Source organism: Acomys minous, assembly GCF_964271855.1.
Source record: "Acomys minous genome assembly, chromosome: 1".
Classification (NCBI taxonomy): domain Eukaryota; kingdom Metazoa; phylum Chordata; class Mammalia; order Rodentia; family Muridae; genus Acomys; species Acomys minous.
The window spans coordinates 6,150,649-6,173,558 of NC_140483.1; the positions used below are offsets into that span (position 1 = coordinate 6,150,649).

The 22,910-nt window shown below is 47.4% G+C and overlaps 1 protein-coding gene and 1 long non-coding RNA gene across 7 annotated transcripts in view; one reads left to right on the forward strand and one right to left on the reverse strand.

The window, feature by feature from the left end:
- The window catches only part of LOC311592721, a 32,879-nt gene extending 14,470 nt beyond the window's left edge, over positions 1-18,409 (reverse strand). The window contains exons 1-4 of the long non-coding RNA XR_014777495.1: positions 18,287-18,409; positions 7,007-7,066; positions 5,974-6,063; positions 2,105-2,233 (exon numbers count right to left, since the gene is read on the reverse strand). This is a non-coding gene — a long non-coding RNA (uncharacterized lncRNA). The remainder of the gene's footprint in view (positions 1-2,104; positions 2,234-5,973; positions 6,064-7,006; positions 7,067-18,286) is intronic.
- Positions 1-22,910, forward strand: part of KCNK2 (potassium two pore domain channel subfamily K member 2) — a 186,641-nt gene that overhangs the window by 35,399 nt on the left and 128,332 nt on the right. For 2 of the 6 annotated variants that reach the window (XM_084773394.1, XM_084773399.1), the window contains exons 1-2: positions 18,431-19,330; positions 22,334-22,644. In XM_084773394.1, the coding sequence (XP_084629520.1) occupies positions 19,285-19,330; positions 22,334-22,644 (357 nt within the window). In that variant the 5' untranslated portion in view covers positions 18,431-19,284. The other 4 variants (XM_084773396.1, XM_084773395.1, XM_084773397.1 and 1 more) reach the window with 3 other exon arrangements.

The following is a 22,910-nucleotide window of genomic DNA, read 5'->3' on the forward strand; positions in this document are numbered from 1 at the left end:
ACAGGTCTCTGACAGAGTTAATTGCCTTAGTCTGTTCAAAAGGCCAAATTACTCTTAGGGAGTGAAAACATCATGCTGGAGACCAGACACACAGATAAGCGTCTGGCCTTTAATTTAAAGACAGGAGATGAGTTCTGTGCAGGAAACAAAGGCAGTTGGTTTTAGTTTGAATGGCTACAACTATTTTTTTTAAGTGTGCAATGTTGGATCCCTTTAACCCCCGCCCCCCCAAGACATGACTAAGGCATTCGGTGAGCTCAGAAGACAGGCCTGATGACGTAGCACGCCCTGAGTCTTTGCACATCACTGGGTGTTGACATGTAGGTAGGACACACTGGAGACACATGGGGTCAGTTTCTGAGTTGGTAAAGCTGTCAGCCTGGTGTACATGATAAATACCTGTCATCCTGTCACGCATTTGTCATAGTGGTGGACCACGTTTATTACTGCATAAAGAAACTTGTTTAGCCATTCTACAAATAGTACTGAAAGTCAAAGACTGACTCTCAAAATATGTTTATGTTATTTTAAAGAATTTATCTCTTAATTCATATGTACCTTTTAAATAATTGCCACCATTCTCATTTCTAAATATATTTTCTTTTTTTTGTAATTATGTGTATATATGTGTGTGTACCTATTCTCTGTTGAGTGCAGATGCTCATGGAAGCCAGGAGAGAGTATCAGATCCCCTGAGCTCGAGTCATAGGCAGTCATGAGACCAAAGTCAGGTCCTCGGCAAGAAAGCAGTATGTCCTCTTGGCTACTGAGCCTTCCTGCCTGCCCTCCACCCGACCCTAGTCCCTCTGTGTGTTGGCTACTGGTCATTAGGCTAAGAAGTGGAACATACACGACTTATTGTAAATAAGGGGCCACATGCGTACTTAAAAAGACACACTGCAGAGATAGCTCAGTACACAAAGCACTGGCCGCACAAGCATGGAGCCCAGAGCCCAGGGAACCCAGGCAAAGGCTGCTGGGCATGGCAGCTATGGCAGTTCCTGTTCTTGGGAGTCACAGACAGGGGATCCATAGGGTAAGTGAGCTAGCTACACTAATGGAAACCAGCAAGCTCTGGATTCAGAGGGAGATTGTGCCTCAATAAAAAAAAAATGGAGCATGACCTAGGACAGTGGTTCTCAACCTGTGGGTGGTGACCCCCACATATCAGATGTTTACATTACAATTCATAACAGTAGCAAAATGACAGTTATGAAGTTGCAATGAAATACTTTTATGGTTGGGGGGGTCACCACAACATGAACTGTATTAAAAGGTCATAGCATTAGGAAGGTTGAGGACCAGTGATCTAGGAGGATACCCAATGTCAAATGCATACATGTATGTGAGTAGTCTCCACCTCCTACATGTGAGCCTACACACAGTCAAACATGCATGCATGTATGTACATACATCACACACATGTAATAAAAGGAGACCAATGTCATGTAGAACAAAGTAAGAATGAGAGAAGATAGAATTGACAATGGTAGATGGAGTCCAGCAAATTTTCTGATCGAAGAAGAGAGAAGTGATATGACAGTTGAGGCAGGATGGAGGGTTGGGGATGGTGAAATGAACTCAGCCAGACAGATGTGGGTCCAGACTGGAGTAGAGCTTAGGGAAGCGTCCTGAGGCGTTGGCAAGCTGCAGTCTGAGGAACAGTAGTAATGAGGCTGGAAGCACTGGTCATGTAATAGTGAGGTAGACTGTGAGGCTCAGGAAGCCCAGGAGTCAAGGCTTTCTTGCTGGTAGCTTGGATGTTCTCCCAAAGGCTGTGCAAAGCCACCAGATACTATTGTAGGATCCAAAGTCTGACCACAGCAGGAAAGAAAGAAAGAAAGAAAGAAGGAAAGAAAGAAAGAAAGAAAGAAAGGAAAGAAAGAAAGAAAGAAAGATGTGGTGGAGACAAGGGTAAGTCAGAGACTCCTGCAGAAACCTAGGTGAAAAATCACAAGGCCACCCTGCCTTGTCAGCCCAGCTGCATCCTGGTAGCTGGCCATTCAGATAATGCCTCAACCTTCTTTGCAGAAGGCTCCTTTGCAAGCACATGTGCTGTGTGTAAGACCCCGCCAGCATCCACTCATTAGCTGTCTCCTCTTACCTCCGGAAGAGTGGTGCACGGAACTGGCCGAAGCAAGTGGGTGGGGAATAGGCGAGAAAGACCATGTGTGGCTTGCTAGCTGGCTCTCCACAGAGGGGGTACCATAGCAGTGGGAACGGATTGTTAGACCTGATGGACAGGGAGAAAGAATTTAAAGAGACGTTGTTGGAATCAAGAGACAGGAAGCCCAGTGGACGGGGAGAAAGAGTGTGCAAAGACAGTGCAGGTAGAGACAGATGCCTTTCTTTACTATATTCAAAGGAAACTCCCTAGTTGACTGCTGGCTAGATTTGTAAATGTCAGCGTGGAAAGGCGCCCAGAGAGGCAGCAGGCATTCGTGTCCATGATGAGTGGATGGACTCGAGTAGAGTTTTAACATAGGAAAACTGATTTGGTATGTATTTGTGGGGCAAGGAGCTTGGGCGCATGACAAGATTGAGAATGTCATCAATCCTAGGTGTAAATTTGTAGCGCTTTTTATTTGCAGTCTACTTAAGCTGACTAGATTAATTTGTGGTCACAGAATGAGACTTAGAGGGAAAAGATGGGCTGTTCTAACGAAAGCCTCATTTTTACCTGATTGAGATGATGCCGGGATTCGGAAAGGCTTATGTGCTGTGAAAAGCAGCTGCAATAAATTGTGAGTGTGTGTGCCCATGGGCATGTGTACATGTGTGAGTGTGTGTGTATGAGTGTACACGTGTATGTGGGTGACTGTGTGTGTATCTATGATGTGTGTATATGAATGTGTGCCTGTGTACTCGATTGGCTACATCCAATGACAGTAGGTGATTGGGTCCTGTAATGGGTCAGGAACATGAATCTGCTGAAGTCCTGGCAGGGAGTGTGAACACATCGCCTTGGTGCTGAGGCTGCAGAATCCGTGTCTAGAACATCATTTGCCTCTTTGGCTGACTGCAGCAGGCTTGGACTTGCTCAGGATTCCTGAAGGAGTCAGCACTCAAGCAATGACCTGCTCTGGAGCGGGAGGCAGAAAACCCAGCAGTCCCTGGCCTGCTGTGGCATAGCTGGACTCTGCTGGGGAAGAAGGGGTCAGTACTACTCAAGAGGACAGAGCTCAGGAGTCAGTTAACCCTCAAGATGCTGCTTCGAGGAGGGCAGAGTTGTTTAATAGTCAAGTCCTGGGGCCCCATCTAATGTGATGATGTCATCTGCACTTAAATTCCTCCGTACCTTCAGATGTAAAGCATTTCCTCTTTCTGCCAATGCCTCTGTAGCACCCTCTTTATTTGTGGTTTAGAGATGTTAAGTGCTGGAGTGAAGTTTTTGTACAGTAGCTGGCTTGTTTTAAACAACACGATGGCTAATTTTAATGGATAATATGATCAGATTAAGAAACATCCCAAGGATTGAGAATGCACACCCCTAGATGTGTCTGGCAGCGTTTGTTTCCAGGGACCCATAGATATAAGAGCTGTGACCTAATCAGGAGACTAACCCCTTCACAGAGTCACAACCTGATGGCCTTTTTGGAGGTAGTGAAAGAGCAAAGTGGGGCCTTTCTCAATAGAATAGGCATTTGGGGCTTGTCTTTGGGACTCCATCTTGCTGTGGCTCCCTTCTGTATTCCTTGTTTTTGCTCTTCCTGGATCCCTTGAGATAAAGAAACTTCCTGCTGCCCTCTCCAGGCGCCATGAGAGTCTGCCTCTACTGGGTCCAGAAGCATGGAGCCCAGCAGCCACAGACAGAACCTTTGACACTCTAGCCCCACTGAGCCTTCCTCAGTGTGTTCAAGGCACTTTTCATAGAGATACAAAAGTAATTAATAAGGACAGACAAGGTTATTGTTTGATCTAAGGAGTCTTTGGGAAGCAAAAACGTTATGGGATTTGAAATGCTGAGGTAGTCCAATGCACTACTTGTTTAAAGCAGATTCAGATTGGTTGGTGAGAAGTTATATAACCAAGTCTTTGTTTTCTCATCCCACACACTTATCTAACCATTTCCAGCAAGTATTTACGTATTTTTCTGTAAAGAGAACTTTCAAAAAATGTAATGGATTTTTATGGACAATTCTAATTTGTGGAAGCCGTGAGATAGAGTCTGTCACGTATTTGTGGTTTCCATGTTTTTCCACTTTAAGTTTGGATTCTGCTGCATAAGGAGCTTCAAGTAACTCAGAGGTGCAGGAAAATTTGTGGTTTCTTATTAATTTTTTCCCCAAAGAACATTTGACTTAGCTTTAGCCATATTTTAGGAAGTAGGAAGAAAATCAAGAAATGGGCATCACTTTAACCTAATAATATAAAGTATATTCACAGAGTTACTTATGATCTTAGAGCCAATGCTACTTTCTTCAGAGTGGCAGTGTAGTCACTTATGGTTTGGTGTCTTGGATGGGTGTTGTTGTTGTTGTTGTTGTTGTTGTTGTTGTTGTCATCTTGAGTCAAGCTAGAGTCATCTGGGAAGAGGAACCTCTACTGAGAAACTCACTCCATCAGATGCCTGTGGGTAAGTCTGCAGGGCATCGACCAATGATTGATGTGGAAGGCCCTGGACCTCAGCCTCTGAGCAGGTGGTCTTAAGTTGTGTAAGGAAGCAGGCAGAGGCTGCCATGGAGAGCAGGCCAGGATGCGGAGGCCCTCCACGGCATCTGCTTCAACCATGGCCTCCAGGTTCCTGCCTTGCTTGGGTTCTCACCCCACCCCTCAATGGTGGAGTGTTGTTATCTGAGGGCTGTGAGCCGAAATAAACCCTTTCCCTCCCAAACTACTTTCGGCCATAGTGTTTCATCACAGCAATAGAGCTCCTAACCAAGACATTTGGTAATGTTCTAATTTCACACTAAGTATTAGTCACCCAGGAGCCAAAAGGTAAAAGGAAATGTGTCTAGACATGTAATTTTTAGAACTTGCTAATAAAATGAACTATTAAGTTTCTCTCTCTCTAAGTCACTAACTTTCATCATGATCTGTTGACAAAATCTGAACATGTTGCTACAGCCATTTTTGCACGACCCAGTCCGCTGTGAACAATGTCAATACTTTTGTAAGAAAGGTGGGGAGGAAAAGGAGGGGGGCGCATCTCCTTGAAATTTTGAAAAGGGCCCACGCCACCTTTCCTTGCCAGTACTCCGAGCAAATGTAGAATCCTGTTGCCTTGGGGGTCTTTAAGATGAGGTTCCAAGGACCAGTGTGCACAGCTCAAGTCTCATCCCCACATTAACCCCAGGTCTCTGGCTTCCATGGAGAAGTCAGTCTCCTGAGATACCCAATAGGATCTGATGGTGTGAAGAGGGGAGCAGAGATCCCTCTCTTCACCTTGTATTCCTACAGAGACACTTTATTTTCATAACTTTAGGACAACTCATAGTGTGGGCTTTGAATATGAAATGTCGCCCATAGGCTCCTGGGTTTGACTTGTCCTCTGTTGATAGCGCTGTTTGGGGGGGATGTGGGAGGAAGTATGTCACGGATGGACTGAAGTGGGCACCTGCTGCGCTCTCTCTCTCTCTCTCTCTCTCTCTCTCTCTCTCTCTGCATCCTGCTCTTGTGGCCATGGCTTCCATGGCTCCTCCGTGGCATGATGGGCTCTATGCTTCTGGAGCTGCAAAATTAAAGGAACATGTTCTCCATGTTGCTTTCTGTCTATATATTTTGTCACAATAATGTTAAAAATTAATATAAATACCTTATAGAAAATAATTTTGCTTTAGTTTTGACAGGGAAAAGTGTATTGTTAAGAAAGTTCCATAATCCACCACATGGACGAATCCTGATGACATAAATGTTTAATGAAATAGCAAGTTGAAGAGGATCCTTACATTAGACTGTAACTTATATAAATGTAAAGATACTTTATATTTATGTATCTGCATACACACATCAGAAAATTATATCTATACTCACAGGAGGATGCCAGTCCTATGGGAGGGGAGAGAAAGAAGAAAGGTGCAGGTGAGTTTGGCTCAACTGAGACTCTGGTTGTATTTTTTTCCCCTGCAAGAAAAAAAAATCTACATAAGGCAAATCTGGAAAACGTCTGTACTTTTGAAATCCAAATTTATGACCACATTCCAGTTCCTTTATACTTCTGAAGTACGTAACAACTAACAAATTTCAAAAGCATGTCCAGCCTCCCGGTCTCATCCATGCTGCTTCACACAACTGAGCATCTTTACTTCCGTGTCTGAATAACATTCCCTTGTGTCTGGTTGCCACGTTTTTCTACCCGTTGAGTGATACCCAAATCTCTGGTACTCTTAAAATAGTTGAGTTTATTTCAACAAGAATTTACTGAGAATTTATCACATGTTAGACAATGAGGATTAAACATGGGACAACAAAGTCCCTACTCTAACCAACTCCCCCTCAAGAAGGAGAAGGGTGTTAGCAGCCCCTTGATGCATCGTGACAGTGACAGTCATGTTTTATATTATATCCTCTAAGAATAATAATTGAAGCCATGATGATGTTTCTCTAGAAGATTTTGAGCAAGTATAAACCAGATTAATAGCAAAAGTATCATAGTTGTTGATTTAACAAGCATCATTTACAGGTGCTGGCAAGATGTCTCTTAGTAAGGGTGCTTGCCACTAAGTCTGGTAACCTGAGTTCCCAGATTTTAAGAGGAAAGAACAGACTCCGACAAGTTTTCTTCTGACATTCTCATGTATAACACACACACACACACACACACACACACACACACACACACACACACACACATTTTAAATTTTACTTTCATATTTAGTATTTCAACTAACTGCAAACAAAGTAATTTTTAAAAACAATCCTTCAAAATACAACTGGCTGATGTCCTGTGCATTGTTTTATATAAAATATGTGTGTTTTAGTAGGCATTTCTTACATGATCCTTTCCAAATCCATCTATGGGTTTCAGTGTGGGATTTTCATGGACAGTTAGGTTGTTCAACTTTACCATGATGGCTGTCTGATTCTGTGTGTTGCTCATCCATTCCCAGAAGCACTTAGGATCATCCTATGTAAAGAGAAACAATGGTCATATTTTTAGTAAATGCCTAAAGTGTGCTATGGGGTATATTTGAGGGCTTCCGTGGTGGTTTGAATAAGAATTGCCCCCATAGGTGCCTATATTTGAATGCTTAGTCATCAGCAAGTGGCACTACTTAAGAAGGACTAGGAGGTGTGGCCTTGTTAGAGAAAGTGTGTCGTTGAGGAGGGGGCTTTGAGGTATCAAAACCACAAACCAGGCCTCGTGTCTTTCTCTTCTTGCTGCCTGCGGATCCAGATGTAGAACTCTCAGCTCCTTCTCCAGCACCATGGCTGTGTGCTTCCATTCTCCCCATCTTGATAATAATGAACCAAACCTCTGAAACTGTAAGTCGGCCCCGATGAAATGCTTTCTTTTGTACGAGTTGTATTGTGTTTTTTCACAGCAATAGAACACCAACCGAAGACACTTTCTTAACTCCAAATGAAATATTCAAGTCCAGGAACACCACGAAAACCAGTTGCATTTAAGATCAATGCTGTCTGCCATGCATTCACCACATGTGAGGGATATGATGCCATATCCAACACTGACAACCGTGACTCCAGTAAAAAAAAAAAAAAAACCAAAAACAGGGCAGTTTATTACCAAGAACACTGGGAGTCAGTTTGGAATGTGAGTGATGCAGCATTGGCACCCCTTCCTAAGAAAATATCAACGGAAAATGACAAGCAAATTTCTTTTTTTTTTTTTCCATCCAATTTTCATCCAAAGAAAAACCACCACAAAATTTAGCATTCCACTGCTGGGAGTAAATATACAAAAACAGGAAGAAAAAGAAAAAGATCATGAAGTAGTATTAATAGCTACCCTTAGTGGCTAACAGATTTCCACCAATTGTTAAAAATAGTTTTGTAAATATTTGACAACTGAGTATTAATTAAAATGAGCCTAGTATGGTACTGTGGTCCTAAGGACAGGAGCGATTCCTGGTAAACCTGTGCAGAGGGCGCGAGCACACCGTGTGAGTCACAGCGTTAGGCGCATGGTGCACCTGCTGGCTTGGAGCGCATACCCTCCCCAGGGCCCTAATTGTGTTTATATGTCATCACATACACTGGTTCTCTTAGTAACCAGCAAACTATAGTTAGAACATTTTTATTTTAACGAAAACCCTGCTTGTGGAAAGGATTTTTTTTTTTTTGCCTGTGTTCAGAGGACAACTTTACTAGGAAGAAGAAGAGAACATCTGTCAAAGCCGGAGGATGTGAGGCGCGCACGACTGCTAAGGAGACTGAGAACAAGATGAACACAGTGGAAGATGCACCATGCCTCACACCCTGGGGGGGCCACAGCAAAGGGTTCGTGACAGATGCTGGGGTGGACACTTCTAGGTGTATTATGTCTGTTTCTGGGAGCCCCTTGCAGCCACTCCCAACCCCACTCTTTCTGACAGTGCTGACTGACAGCCACCCACGCCTTTCCTGCTGCTAAGGACTTCACACCAGGGAGTACATGGAAGGCCCCAGACCCAGGAGGGAACAGTTAGCGGTGGTCCTCTCTTCTCAGAAGAGGGATGAGCTCAACTCCCTCGTTTGGGCAATCTGGTTACGTCCTGACTCAAGATGCTCATTTGGTTCCTAAAAGTGTTTTCTGGATCCTTCTGGAAGATAAACTGTTTCTTTCTGTTTCCCCTTCTTGTCTTAGAAGCCTTCCTTCTTTCTTGGATCATGGCTGCTGATGACAGTGGCAGCAGTGGCTTGTGTCATCCAAATTGTTGCTCTGTTTCAGTCACAATGCAAGGCACATTTTCAAGTGTTTCCTCTCTCTTAGGCTCATCAATACACTCATGATGTCATAATTTTTACTTCCCTTTCTCAGATGAGGACACTAAGGACCAGGTGACAATTGTCTGAGCCTGGACTTAAATCCGGACAGTTCACCATCTTCATCCAGTGGGCTGTGCTGATTCATGTGACTCTGTCACCCAAATCCTTTGTGACAATGAAGAATGTGAGAGAAACACACGGACGTCCATGTCTCTAAAGAAACGAGTTAAATGTTTGTTCATGATAAACATGTCCTGATGGAGCATGTCACTCCGTCATTATGAGAGCTGATTTTTGTGTGTGTTGGGAGTAGTGGCAATGTTGTTGCCATCCATTCCGCAAATGAATCATAGGGGCTAGAGAGATGGTTCAGCAGTCAAAAGCACTGGCTGCCCTTGGAGAAGACCCAGCTTCAATTCCTAGCACCATCACAGCAGCTCACAATCACCCATCCCTTTCTGGCCTCTGTGGATGCCACAGGCATGTGGTATACAGACACATATGCAGGTGAAATGTTCATGCATATACAATAAAGTAATGATAAAAAATACAGAAAATACTCAAATATCTATTAGGTATACTTAGAAATCAAAAAGAACTCAGGTGAAGTACCGCTCTTGGCCGTCCCATTAGCATCTATTTGAGCAGAGGAAGACTGACATAAAGGGAAGGCAACACAAAGGTAAATATTCCACAAGCGTGTATCGGCAGAAAGCAAATAATATGATCAAGTTTGCCAGAGATGCGCTCTTGGATAATGACAGAGAAAGCTTTACTCATAGTGTGCGGTGAATTGGATGTCTCAAGAAACCTAAGTAATTAATACAAATGGAATTTTCACCTCCTAATGTATGAAGAAGTATAGGAAATAGGAACCTAGGGGTCACACTAAGGCTTCCTCGGCGCAGTTGGTTTTTGCTTCCACCATGGTTCTGGCATTTTGTGACATAGAGATTGCTGTGTTGGTCCGAGTAGCCTTTCGTGGGTGTTTTGATAGTCCATGAGGATCTGTGCATAATTGGCCATGTTAGCTTGAGTGTGATGATGTTGACACATCTTGTGACTACCCAGAATCAACACTCTCACATGCTCATTACCAAATCATGTCCATTGTCCCACAGAGTCAGACCGTGGTAAGGACCAATGAGAGAAGTGTTACATTTTGAGTGGCTGCTTAGGAAAGGTCAGGGTGCCCTCGGCTTCACGGAGCCCTCTTCACGTCAGAAACCGTTTCCCTGCAGAGTGTGGAACCAATATGAGAACATTCCAGGGTATCCACCGTTCTTCTGCTAGCCCCCCAAAGCAGGCTGGTGTAGGGCTGGCCGCACCACCACCAAGGTTGGTGTGGTGGAAGCGCACAGCATTAAGCAGGAACCTGGGAGAACCTCATCAGTCAAGCATCACCAGCGACTAGAGGAAGGACTTGCCCATCCTTTCAGAGACAGGCGATGAGTGCGGGAGTCTGCAGAAGGAGTAAGTGGGCTCATGACCTTGAAGGGATGCTTAGCATGTGGCTTCGGTGGCTTGCTGCTTCTGTTAGTTCAGCTCTGCAGATGGAGCTTTGAGGAGGGGAAACTGATGGGCTAGAAGAAGGGTGATTCCCATAGACGAAGATTACTGGGGTTTGAGTCTGGACATTTTAAATTAGATTATTGACTATTCATATTATGCCCTACCACACTCAGGAAGGAAATCCTGGCTCCCTGCTATTTGGAAAAGGTGGCGCCTTTCTGGAGGTCTCCCATCCTTTAAGAGGCGTGCCTCCATGGATCACAAGGGCCAAGCCTGTTTCTGTCATCTGATTCCCATGTGAGGGGAATGGCTTTGGTCTCCCTGGGTTGCTACTACGGTGCACTCTTTCTAGACCAAAGTAAAAGAGCCCCCCTCTTTTACGGAGGGAGCCAAAAGTAAACGTTAATCTCTTTATAGGTTGACTTATCTCTGGCAATTGTCACAGTCAGAGAAGGCTGGTGACCTCAGCGAGCTAACAGGGAAGGTAACAATGGTGAAAGCGTCAACCAGGGCTAGATGTGAGTGACACCAGGACGGGTTGTTTGTACAGAGCAGGGTCAGAGCCTTTCTGTTTTTATTAGGGGTTTTTGGATGTAATGTTGATTTCTCCGCACATCATAGTAAAGTATTACTTAGTTTGAAGGCTTGGTGTTTTTCTTGACAACTCTTCAGTTTTATATTAGAGAAGGGAGAGCCTTCTGAGCCCTAGCCTTGTGTGAGAGCAGTCATAATAAGACACTTCAACACACACTATAACTCAGGGAACAGCCCCATTTTATTGTAGCTACCCTCCCACGGTGTCCGAGGCTGTGCTGATGTGGGGGCTGTGGCCAGGCGTCCTCAGGACCATGTTTAGCCTGTAGAAGCTTTTGTTTTACTTTGTTTTGTCAGTAATTGTACATCTTTGAAATCTGATTTTACTCAGTTTGAAAATTAGAGGGAAAAAACCTCTAAAATAATTTGAAAATCTGCCTTCCAAAATATCAGAATGTCTCTCAGACCCTGGGTCAGTGTTTCCTTCTGGCGAGAGGCAATGGAAGCTGACGGAAACATTTGCTCCATTCCTTGTATGCACTCCACATGCATGTGGTACCGCTGTGGTGCTGTGGGCTTTGAGATGTGGACCCTGATTGATGGCTGAGTTGCCTCAGTCACGATTCTTATCAGCTCTGATTCATGCAATAAGCATTGATCTTTGTGCTTACTGTGTGTTGGCTGTTGTACACAGGGGTAAGATGCCAAGGTTTTTATTTATCTGAGTATTGCTGGCACTGTTATAGGCCGAATTGTATTCCCCCAAAATCAATTTTTGGGAAAAATAAATAAAATCTTAATTCCAGCACCTTAGAATGGGACCTTACTGGGAAATATGGTCTTTGCAGAAGGAATTATGATGAGGTCATTACGGCAGCCTGAACAATACTACTGGTATCCTTTAAAAAGGGAAAGCATGTATGTAGAAACTGACCACGCAGAGGGCACACATGCCATGTAAAAAGACAAGGATGCAGTGCCCAAGGCACAGGAGTGCTGTCTCCAGGCCAAGAAACATCATGGATTTCGGCCAGTGTGGGACCTGGCATTCAACAGAAGTCGCCCTGGGGAGTTGATGGGGAGCCTGGCCTTGGGACACCTTGATTTCTGACCTCTGGTGAAGAATTCAGACCACACATTTCTATTGTTTTTAGCCACCCACATTTTTGCTCCATTGGTAATGAAAGACAGTCTGAATAAATATTTAATGACAGTGAAGCCGTAAGGGTTCCTGCTGCACTTTAAGGTGCGTTGGGACGGTGGGCTGAATTTGCCTGGGAGGTAGTGGGCTTTTCCAAAGAGGGGTGTTTTAGCAGAGGTCTGCTGGGTGAATGTCAGTTGTATTCTGGGAAGGAAGGTGGCAGGCACAGTCCACGCTGGCAGAACTGGCATGTATGAAGGCTCTTAGCAGAGAAGTGGTAATGTGCATCCAAAAACTGCACTTCAACTGGTGGCTGGAGCCACAGAGAAAAAACTGAAGCTCTTGGTGAGGGGCCTCCGTAGCTCACAGGGGCCCTGTAATTCAGGGAAGCTCGCTGTGCTGGCATCTCTAAGGCTGAGAACCGTGTTGTTGGTTCTTATGAGGATTATATTACAAGTGAAGGGTCTTCAATACACAGGCTCATGCCGAACCCTTGGCGAAGGTTGTCTGTGCTGTGTTCTCCACTTCCTCTCTCTCTTCTCTTTCCTATCTCCCCTCATGCCTTCCTTCTCTCTCCTCCTTCCTCGTTCTCCCTCTTCCCTTTCTTCTTCATTCCCTTTCTTTTTGACAAGTCAAGCATCTGCATGGTCCTGGGACGCCTTTCACTCTGTGACCTACGGAAGGCACCAGGGAAAGAGATGCTGAGGATTTTAACACCACCACATTTTATTGTCAAGAGTCTTGTGCTGTTGCAGTGTGCACATGGACTGATTATTCCTGGGGAAGAGGCCATCGCTGCAGAGCCCTGGGGAGAAGTGACCAAGAGGACACAGGGACAGGTCGTTCAGGGAGTCAAAGTGCCCTGGGGTCATATTTTAGGAAATGTAGAAAATCCTTGAGAGCCCTTTTGTCAATTTTTGACTAATACCAAGGCAGCACCTGTATTTGGGGGATTTTCTTTTTCGAGTCACCATGGCCTGCGGTAATTCATGGAGGGCTAACGTTAAATCTTCCATAAGTCTAGCATCTGCCCTTCGGTTTCACTCTTGCTCATTCAGTTGCAGACACAAGAAGATGATGTAAGGAGAGGAAAGAGCGTGGGTGGGGACATCAGCAGCTTTGCTTTCAGGGAGTCACTCTTTACACTGTCTGTTTGCCTAGGAGATCTCAGGGAAAGTGCTGGGTTGCCCCTCCCAGGACAGCAGTCAGTGCAGGCAGAAGCTGTGTGACTTAAGCAAAGCTGGCAGAGGCCCTCAGTAACGTGGGGTTTACAGGAAGTAGTGCCTGTGTGAAATGGCCATCAGGTACTGAGAGAGGCACCAGGGAAGAGGCACAAGGCTGTTGTGAGTCAGAACACTTGGTGTCCAGTTGGTGGCGCTGTCTGCGGAGGTTTAGCGGTGGGTTTGCTGGAGGAAGTCACTGGGGCAGGCTTTGAGAGTTGAGACTACTGTGCTTTAGTTCACTCTGTCTCCACTTCCGGCTTGTGGCTAAGGATGTGAGCATCCAGCTTCCTGCTCCAGCTGCCACGCCTCCCAGCCATGATGGCCTCTAACCCTCTGGAACTTTAAGCCTAAGTGAGCTTTTCCTTCTGTAAGTAGCTTTTGGTCGTGGTGTGCTTCATCATAGCAACAAGAGAGAGTCACTAACAGAGAAATGCTGTGGTGAAAATGGGAAAACCTTGGGAAGTGACACTTTGATATGGACATGTGTGTGTGTCCAGCATGATCTGCCAACCGTTACGTGGCTGTTGAGCCATATTTCTCAGCACTGCTAAAAATCTACCCCAGTGAGCTTGTGCTATCATGGGAGACTAAGCCTGGGTCCCATCTCCTGTCAACTGGGTCTCAAAGTACTGTCTTTGGATTCCAGTATTATTGTCTCCTGGGGACTTGCGGTTCCAATTCTCAAATCCCCATGAAGACACAGGCATCAGAACTCTGAATAAGGGAGAGGCCTACGGGTTCTCCCAGCCCCTCCAGGTGACTCTTATTCAAGCTGAGACACCCCATCCTTCAGAGTGCTTGTGTGGACCCTCTGCACATCTGTTTTGTTTCCCTGGTGATTTCTAACTTTCAGATGGGCACACTGTAATTTTGAGCACACACAGTCTTCAAAATTAACACACTCTGGCCTTGAAGGATTGCCTTCTTAAAGTAGTTGCACAGCTCGGGTCTCACTGGCATTTGATGTGTGCCTCTGAGCTGTCATCTATTCTCTCCTGCTGCAGAATAAGTCACCCTACCTGGACACTTCCCTGAGCTCCCCATATTCTCCCAGCTGTCTCCCACCACAGGCTTTTGGTATGCTCTTCTGTTGGGGAAGATCCTTCCTTATATAGGCTCACCTCACACACAATCTCACCTCACACAGAGGCTCACCCCACACAGAGGCTTACCTCACACAGAGGTTCACCTCACACACAGAAGCTCACCTCACACACAGAAGCTCACCTCACACACAGAAGCTCACCTCACACATATGCTCACCTCACATATGTGCTAACCTCATACACAGGCTCACCTTACACATAAGCTCACCTCATACGTATGGTCGCCTCACACTTAGGTTCGCCTCATACAGAGGCTCACCTCACACATGCGCTCACCTCACACACAGGCTCACCTCACACAGAGGTTCACCTCATACAGAGGTTCACTTTATACGGAGACTCACCTCACAGAGAGGTTCAACTCACACAGAGGCTCACCTCACACATGCGCTCACCTCACACATGTGCTCACCTCACACATAGGCTCACCTTATACAGAGGTTCACTTCACACACAGGCTCACCTCACACACAGGCTTACTTCCTCAGAGATGTCTTCTCTGAGCTTTTAACATAAAATATTGCCACAGTGCCCTGAAACTTTCCTAACGGCTTGTCTTGAAATGTTCCTAGTGGGCTCGCCTACACCCCTCCTCCTTACCGAGTCATTCTGAAGGCCACTGCCTTACTACATCCGCAGAGCTGCTCATTGTGGAGTGGGCACATAGTAAATATTTGGCCAGTGTGCTTTATTCCTCCTCATAACTGTACAATGCTGTTACCTAGAAGATTAAATAAATGACAGAATCCATGAAGGAGCTGGAATTTGTTGGTGGTCTGGCTTCATCATTAGCTCCCTTGTTCACGCAATTAGGCTAATTGGTAAACTACCATATAAACACATGACTGATGGCAGCCTTTGGGCCCAGACTCTCCCAAAGGCTCCTGTGTGGAAGGCAAGGTCCTCAGTGAGGCATACCCAGAAGTGCTGTGGACTTGTGGGTGGGGCCCCAAGGGAAGGCTTTAGGTCTTTGGAGGCTTGTGAGACCCAGGCTGCCCAGCTGTTCTCTTCTTCTGATGTATGTGGTTGAGTTCTGGCAGCCCTGTCTTCACGATACACTGTTCAGGTCAGAGGCCCATAACATGGCTCCATGTTATTGTGTAGGGGAACCTTCAGAATTATAGGACAACCCAGGCCCTTTCTCTTTCTATGTTAGCCGCCTCAAGTATTCCATTATAGTAATGTGAAGATGGCAATACATATGGCGCCTCACCCCAACTCCTCCAGTTGTCTCTCGGGAGAGCAGCTTTGTAGACCAGAAACTGATCACCAGAAAGCTAAAGAACCTATTCTCACCAGGGCTCAGAGGCAGCAGCGGTAGGATGCACACAGAAAACAATAACAATAAAAAGAAGCATGCTCATTTCCTAATATTTTCCCCCTAATAGGGCATTTTGGGTAGACAAGGATCAGAAAATTAAAAATTAGTATGAAAATGAGGCTCTGAGAGTGCATGCTGCTGCAAATTAGATGGCTATCTGTCTTCTGAAAGGACCAGAGGAGGCTTTATGGGAGCCCAGTATTGCCACTGTGTATTTTGGATTTTCCTGTGCACATGTGAAGAACCAAACCACGTGGAACACACATCTCTGCCCTCTCATTTCACGCCTAATGAGGCTGGTGTGCAAGGAGTAAGGCATGAGCACGGCCAACAGGAAAATCTGCCCCATTTCCTTGTTTTTCTAGTTTCAGTGACACCTAATCTGGTCCTCCTCGTGTTTCAAACACTCCGACACATGCCTTTGTCATACAAAGCCCCTTAAAGGGGCAGGGCTGTTGAAGGAGAGACTGTGGGGCTGCTGTGGATTGAGGCTATAGCCAGCCAGGACCTCAGGCACATCCGTGGTCCTTGCAGATTATTTGTGGAGACTAGCTTTTTGCTTGTTGGGAGTAAATTTCATTGGTGTGGTTTAGAATATTTCCGTTTTGCTTTTCTTTCTTGTTTTAGCCATTTGTTTTTTAATTTTATTTTATGTGTGTGAGTGTTTGCTGGAATGTATTTATGTGCGCCAGGTTTGTGTAGTGCCCTCGGAGGTAAGGAGAGGGTGTTGGGAATCCTGGAACTGTATAGATGACTATGAGCCTCCGTTGAGATGCTGGGACCAGAACTTGGGTCCTCTTCTAAAGCAGCGAATGGTCCTGCCCCCGTGTTCCCCGCACACCAATCAAAGCACCCTGCACATATAGGACAGCAATGAGCAGGCAGGGAGAATGGCCAACCCAGCACTGGGATTGGTGGGGAGACCTAAAGCCTGTGAGTGTGGGAGCCATGGAGCTATGGAGACTTGGTGTAAAGAAATGCACAGGGGTGTCAGTGTTCCAGTGTGCTGAGCTGTTATTTCCTTGACAGAGGACCGGACAAGGCAAGAAGGCTCAGCGAGGGGAAAGGATCCCGAGGCTTGGAAAAAAGTAGAGAAAACAAAGAAAGGAAAGGGGGTGTGTGTGAGAAAATGAGCAAAAGGAAGGCTAGCCTGGGGTCATTTCACCCAGGCAGCAAAACGATTCATTCCCAATGCAAGTTGGGCGTCCTTGCTCTGGATGCTTGGAGGAGACCAGGGGATAATAACCTTACCATTACCAGCCCCCCTGAACTCAGTACCCCTCACTAGTCCTGGGTGTTATGGGACATAGTGTCAGCTCTCCCAGAGCCCACAAGATAAGTCTGTGACAAGGGTGACTCTGACTAGGAAAAACAAACCAATCCCAGCAGGAGAAACCTCACCCAGCGTGGAAGTTCTCGCTGAATGCTAATCAAGCATTGAAGAAGAAAGGCTGTGGAGACCGTCTGTCTGTGGAGTTAGCTCAAGAGTAGACTACTCGAGACATGTAGGTGGGCACCACCCACCCAGGAGCAAAAGAGACTTCCTGGAGTCGGCGAGCTTGTGCCACAAGCTTCCAGTGCGCTTGCTGTAGCTGCTCTGGGATTTCAGAGGGATGTGCATGACTCAGGGACTGTGTGAGCCAAACCCCTAAAACGAATCCCCTGTGCAATCGCTTGTGTGCACAGGACTATTCGTAGACAGAACTCTACTGATGCAATCCCTTAGGGTGAGGAGTGTGTGTGCTGGAGCAACTGTGAGAGAAGGCCACTGGGCCCAGAAAGGCCTGCAGGGAAATGAGGCCGCCAGCTGAGGTAGCCGTGTAAGCTGTGACCTGCAACTTCTGGGAGGATCTAAGTCTGATCGTGAGATCAGACTCGCATGTTTTTAAATGGCTTATATTACGTTTGAGACCAGAAGTAGAGAAAAAACGTGCTTCAAGTGGAGCAAGATGGACCCTTTATTTCAACAGAGGGAACAGGTGCTGGAATTATTCTGGGATCAAAAATAGAATTAAAAAAAAATCATTGATGTCGGAGCCTTGTAAAAGACTTAGGAGGTTCACGTTAGGGCCACTGCGGTGTCTATGGCTTCCTACATGGACCTGGGTAACCACTGGCTGTGCACAAGGTGATGGGGGCTGGGGGAGGCGGAAGGTGGTGGTCCGCTGGGAGTTCCTGCTGGCAAATTGGGAAAGGGAGGGCAGATTTAAGGACTGAAGTTCTTCCACATTGAGTCAAGCAGCATTCAGTCTCCTTCCCCTCATTGCCCAAGCCCACAGCCTTCAGCATCCTGGGTCTCAGCCTTGGGATGGGGGTGGAAGGTTGTCCCAGAGAAGGGGGAATCCATTTTCCTCTATTCCCCTAACTCAGGCATCCAGTCCCTTTCTGATTCAGGAACTCCAGGCCCAAATCAAGCAGCTCTGAGAACGCAAAGACTATTCCTTAACCCTTTCCCAGTGTAGCCTTAGAAGACACCAGGTCCTCTTGGGGCCTCAATTCTGAGGCTCACAGGGTCACCTGCGGGAGGGATGGTGTCTCTGGGCCACCCTGGTGGAGGGGCGCTAGCGAAGAAGATACTCACCTGTAGGGAACTGGGGTCTCTCTTGACACCGGACTCTGAAAGGCGTGACATGGAGCCCTGTGGAAGATGCTTGCATGACAGCTAGAGCAGGAGGAGGCAAGTGGGATGCTGAATGGTAGGCGCAGGTGAGGCTCAAGCTGCTCCCCGGCGGGAGGCGGGCAGAGGGTACCGCGGGGAGGACGCATTGGCAGCTAGGGCGACGCAGACGCGCATAGGGCTAGGAGTGGGGTGCGGGGGAAATGAGCCCGGGCGGGGACACCGCAGGGCTATGAGGAGGGAGTTCAGAAAGGAGGAGAAGAGCGGCGAGGCAAGCGGAGAGTGGAGCTCCGTGCCGGGCGGGCCACCCCGGGCCACACCCCCCCTTGCGGGCGCCCGGCGGGGCCCTAGCCAGGCGGGGCGCCGCACAAAGACATGCGGAGAAGGGCTACTCGGGGCCGCGGCACAAAGACACCCGAGCGCTTGGCCGCGCGGGCTGCAGTAATCGCCCCCGCGCCGAGCCCCGGGACAGCAGCGATTCGCAGGCCAAGTACACCGAGCCACCGGCCGGGCGCACCCAGGGCCCGCGCGGGACCCGAGGCGGTCGCGCAGTCGGGGTGACCCAGCGCGCGCGGGGGCGGCGGCGTCCGAGCCCAACTTGGCCTCGGCCTCGCCCTCTGCCCAGCCTGCCGCCGCTGGTGTCCCCTCCTTCCCGCGATTTCGTTTCTTCTCACGCTCCCCCCACACCCCTCCCGCCTCCAGCCCCGCTCTCCCCACCTTGTAAAACAAAGCCGGGGAAAATGCCTGCCCGTGCAGCTCGGAGCGCGCAGCCGGTCTTGGAATAAGGAGTGAGTACAATGGCGTGTTGGTAAAAAAAAAGAAAGAAAGAAAGAAAGAAAGAAAGAAAGAAAGAAAGAAAGAAAGAAAGAAAGAAAGAAAGAAAGAAAGAAAGAAAATAAAACCATCAAGTCTGTGTTTAAAAAACAAACAAACAAACAAACATTTTGAATGCTGCATGCCTCATGCTTGCCAGCGCCTCGCGGGAGAGACCCGGCTATACCGCAGGAGGTGAGACCCCTGGCACCCACCCGGCCGCGCGCTCTCCCGGGAGGGCTGCGTAGGTCCCCTGGCTCATCTTCCTTTCCATTCTGTGGGTTGGATATGATCCTGGCTTGGCGACCCCAACCCCAGCCGGGGATTCATTCCTAGCCCCATCTCACGCTTTTCTGCTGGTGCCTGGGCTTGTTTGCGTTTGCCTCCCTCCGGTGTGGGTTTGGAGCATCCTGAGAAGGTTTCCAGAGAGGAGGGTCAGCCCTAGAGAGTAGCCCGCAAGCAGGTTGCACGGTGGCCCTGATCACACTTGTTGCCCATTGCATGGGGGACATGCAGTGATGCTGGGGGGAATTAAAATTAAAAGCTTGCTTCTGCTGCCATTTCTGGGCCACTAGTGGCTGGCGGGAGAGACATTTATGGTGAGGACCAGAGACCAGCAGGGTAAAGATGAGAGCACTGGGGGAGGGGAGAGGTAGTGATGGTGTTGAGGGTGTGTGGAGAGGCCAGCTTCACCACTCCTCTAGCCCCAAACAGTGGAAGCTGGGAATTAGAGTGTCTAGATTAGATCGGGAGCAAAGGCTGGGTTTTTTGGCTGTTGTTTTAAATATTTATTTTGTATTGCACCAGATTCTGTCCATTAAGTCTGCCAATTGTGCATTATCTATTTCTGCTAATTAAATATAAGGCCACAGCTGAAAGGAATATTGCATGCTCCTTCAGGAAATTTATCCGACTAACACACACACACACACACACACACACACACACACACACACACACGAGAGAGAGAGAGAGAGAGAGAGAGAGAGAGAGAGAGAGAGAGAGAGAGAGAGAGAGAGAATGAGAGCAGATATGGTAATAGTATTTCATTCTCTCTCTCTCTCTCTCTCTCTCTCTCTCTCTCTCTCTCTCCCTCTCTCTCTCTCTCCCTCTCTCCCTCTCTCTCCCTCCCTCCTTCCCTCTTTCCCCCCTCCCTCCTTCCCTCTTTCCCCCCTCCCTCTTTCCCTCTCTCCCTCACAGTGCATCATGACAATATCTTGGTCGGATTTCAGGCTGGGGCCGGTAAACAGTGGTGGTGGTTTTTAATTCTCTGATAAAGACAATCAGATGACAAAGGGTGCAAATCAGTCCCTTGGGGAGTTGGGGAGCTTTGCTTAGAGAGTGGTGTGGGATTCCTCTGATTGTGTGTGTGTGTGTGTTAATTCAAAGCTGGCTCAGTTTTAGATTATTTTATTTTTCAGTTAGATTCTGAGCCCAGGGAAGGGGTAAGAGTGCGGGCGAGGCTACAGGTAACCATGATTTTTTAAACTGTTGTAAGCACTTCTATTAGCTCTTAAAAATCCAAACAACCAGCACCTGCCAGTGCTTAATTTGAGTGGCATTGCCCTTGTCAATATAGTGACAGTGCCTTGTAACCAGCTGCTTTATTCAGAACAGGTGACTGGGCAGAGGGGAGGCTTTCACACTTGGAGGTGGGGGTGGGCTGAGTGTCACACAGGAAGCTGCTGATGAAGCTGACCCCATGGAGTCTCTGGCAGAACTACTGCTGCTGCTGCTGCTGCTGCTGCTGCTGCTGCTGCTGCTGCTTGTGGGGGATGGGGAGGGGGGAAGGGAGCTGCTGTGTCCTCAAGTCCACTCTGATTTCGTTTCTTCAAAGTCAGGCCTTCCCATGACCTTGGCTGCTTGAGGGAATCCTGTCACCTGCCCCCATTCTACAGCTCTCCTTCACCTAGTGCCTCACAGGGCTGTTTGGAAAGTGTCTTTCTGCTGGGCAACAGGAGATGTACCTTATGGACTCACACTGTGGAAGCCTGCTTCTCCGCACAGTGTTGGGCAAGAGGGCAGGATGCTTAGCTGCCTGTAAATTGATGTACTAAGACTGTCTCACCCTTGTGTGATTTCAGAACTGCAGGGTACAATTCTAGGGGAATTTGTTTTATGCTTATTGAAAAGTAAATTTTAGATTATGTTTTAATGAAACATAAATTACACACACTGCACTAATTTGGCTTATTTTTTATAAGTGATGAGCTTCACACCGATAGCTCGTGTTGGTGTTTATCTCTATTTTCCAACCTTTCTGCTAACCCATGTTAGTTTGCTCTTGCCTCTCCCATCAAATGTGTTGTGGTGAATGGCTTATTTTCCCCCGCCGCAAGTGGACATCGAGTAGCTTTTGTGTTTTCTAAAATAAAACCCATTAATGATGATTTTGAAGAGCTGGGATAAATAATAGATGGACTTGGAGTCGCCTCACAGTATCTGGGAGCCCCAATGGCGCAATTAGCCCCTGCAGAGCATGGAGGGCCTAAGGTGTATGCTGTGTGCTGTGTGCTGGGTTCGTCTGCCTTGCTTTTGCTGGAGAGGTGGAGGGATGGACGTTGTCATGTCTTGGCTGCATTTCCTTTTGTGTTTTAAGCATGTGAGAGATTGCAGAACCATGTTTCATAATGCGCCCACTTTGGAAGACAGGCACCAGATAATGTGCTTTGTTCCCACCAGAAAATATGCAGGATATCTTGAACTACCCTGATTGCGATCCCTTCACTGTAAGACATTTGAAAACCCAAATAACAAACATTCCTTACTCTGATTGCTTACAGTATGAGGGTCCGATGTGCGGAAGTAAGCCACGTGAGCTAATATATTCTCTATTCCATCAGCCCGTGGGAGCTCAGGGCACCTTCACTGAGGCACCCTGGGCAGAAGTAAATCTAGAAATCAATGAGGAGCCCCTCAGGCATTCTTTTATTTGTTTAGTTTTTTGGCTTCTTGGTCTGACTCCCCCCGCCCCCGCTTCACCTGGCGCGCCAATGGCAGCAGAGAACAGAAGCCCCGCCCTCTTCCTTGAGCATATATATGGTTCTGCAAGAGACTAGTGAAGGCTGTTGGGTTAGGTTCCTCAGCTTCTTCTACCAGGAGTTCAGCCAAGCCTGGCTGACCCCTTAAAGAAGCCTCTAGTCCTTTTCCTCCAGGCTCCTCCCGCCTAGCCTAACCCAAATTCTCTGTTGTTGTCAGTGGCGGCCCCTGACTTGCTGGATCCCAAGTCTGCTGCTCAGAACGCCAAACCGAGGCTCTCGTTCTCCGCAAAACCCACCGTGCTTGCTTCCCGGGTGGAGAGTGACTCGGCCATTAATGTTATGAAATGGAAGACGGTGTCCACGATCTTCCTGGTGGTCGTCCTCTACCTGATCATCGGAGCCACGGTGTTCAAGGCGTTGGAACAGCCTCAGGAGATTTCCCAGAGGACCACCATCGTGATCCAGAAGCAGACCTTCATAGCGGAGCACGCCTGCGTCAACTCCACGGAGCTGGACGAGCTCATTCAGGTAAGGACCCCAGAGAGATGCGCTCCATTTCCTCCTAAGTGGAAGAGGATGTAGGGCACCAGGGTGGACCTCTTGGTCCTGAGAGCATGGACCTTCTTTCCCCCGTGTCTTCATCTTGCCCCTTGCCTCCCTCCTACCATCTTACCTTTTCTTTCCCTTCGCATCCCCTCCCTTTCTGCTCTTTTATACTTCTTCCCTCTTTGTTTTCCTTTTTCCTGTCTTAGAGCTGACAGGCTCCTACTCTACTGCAGGCCCTCAGGACTGGG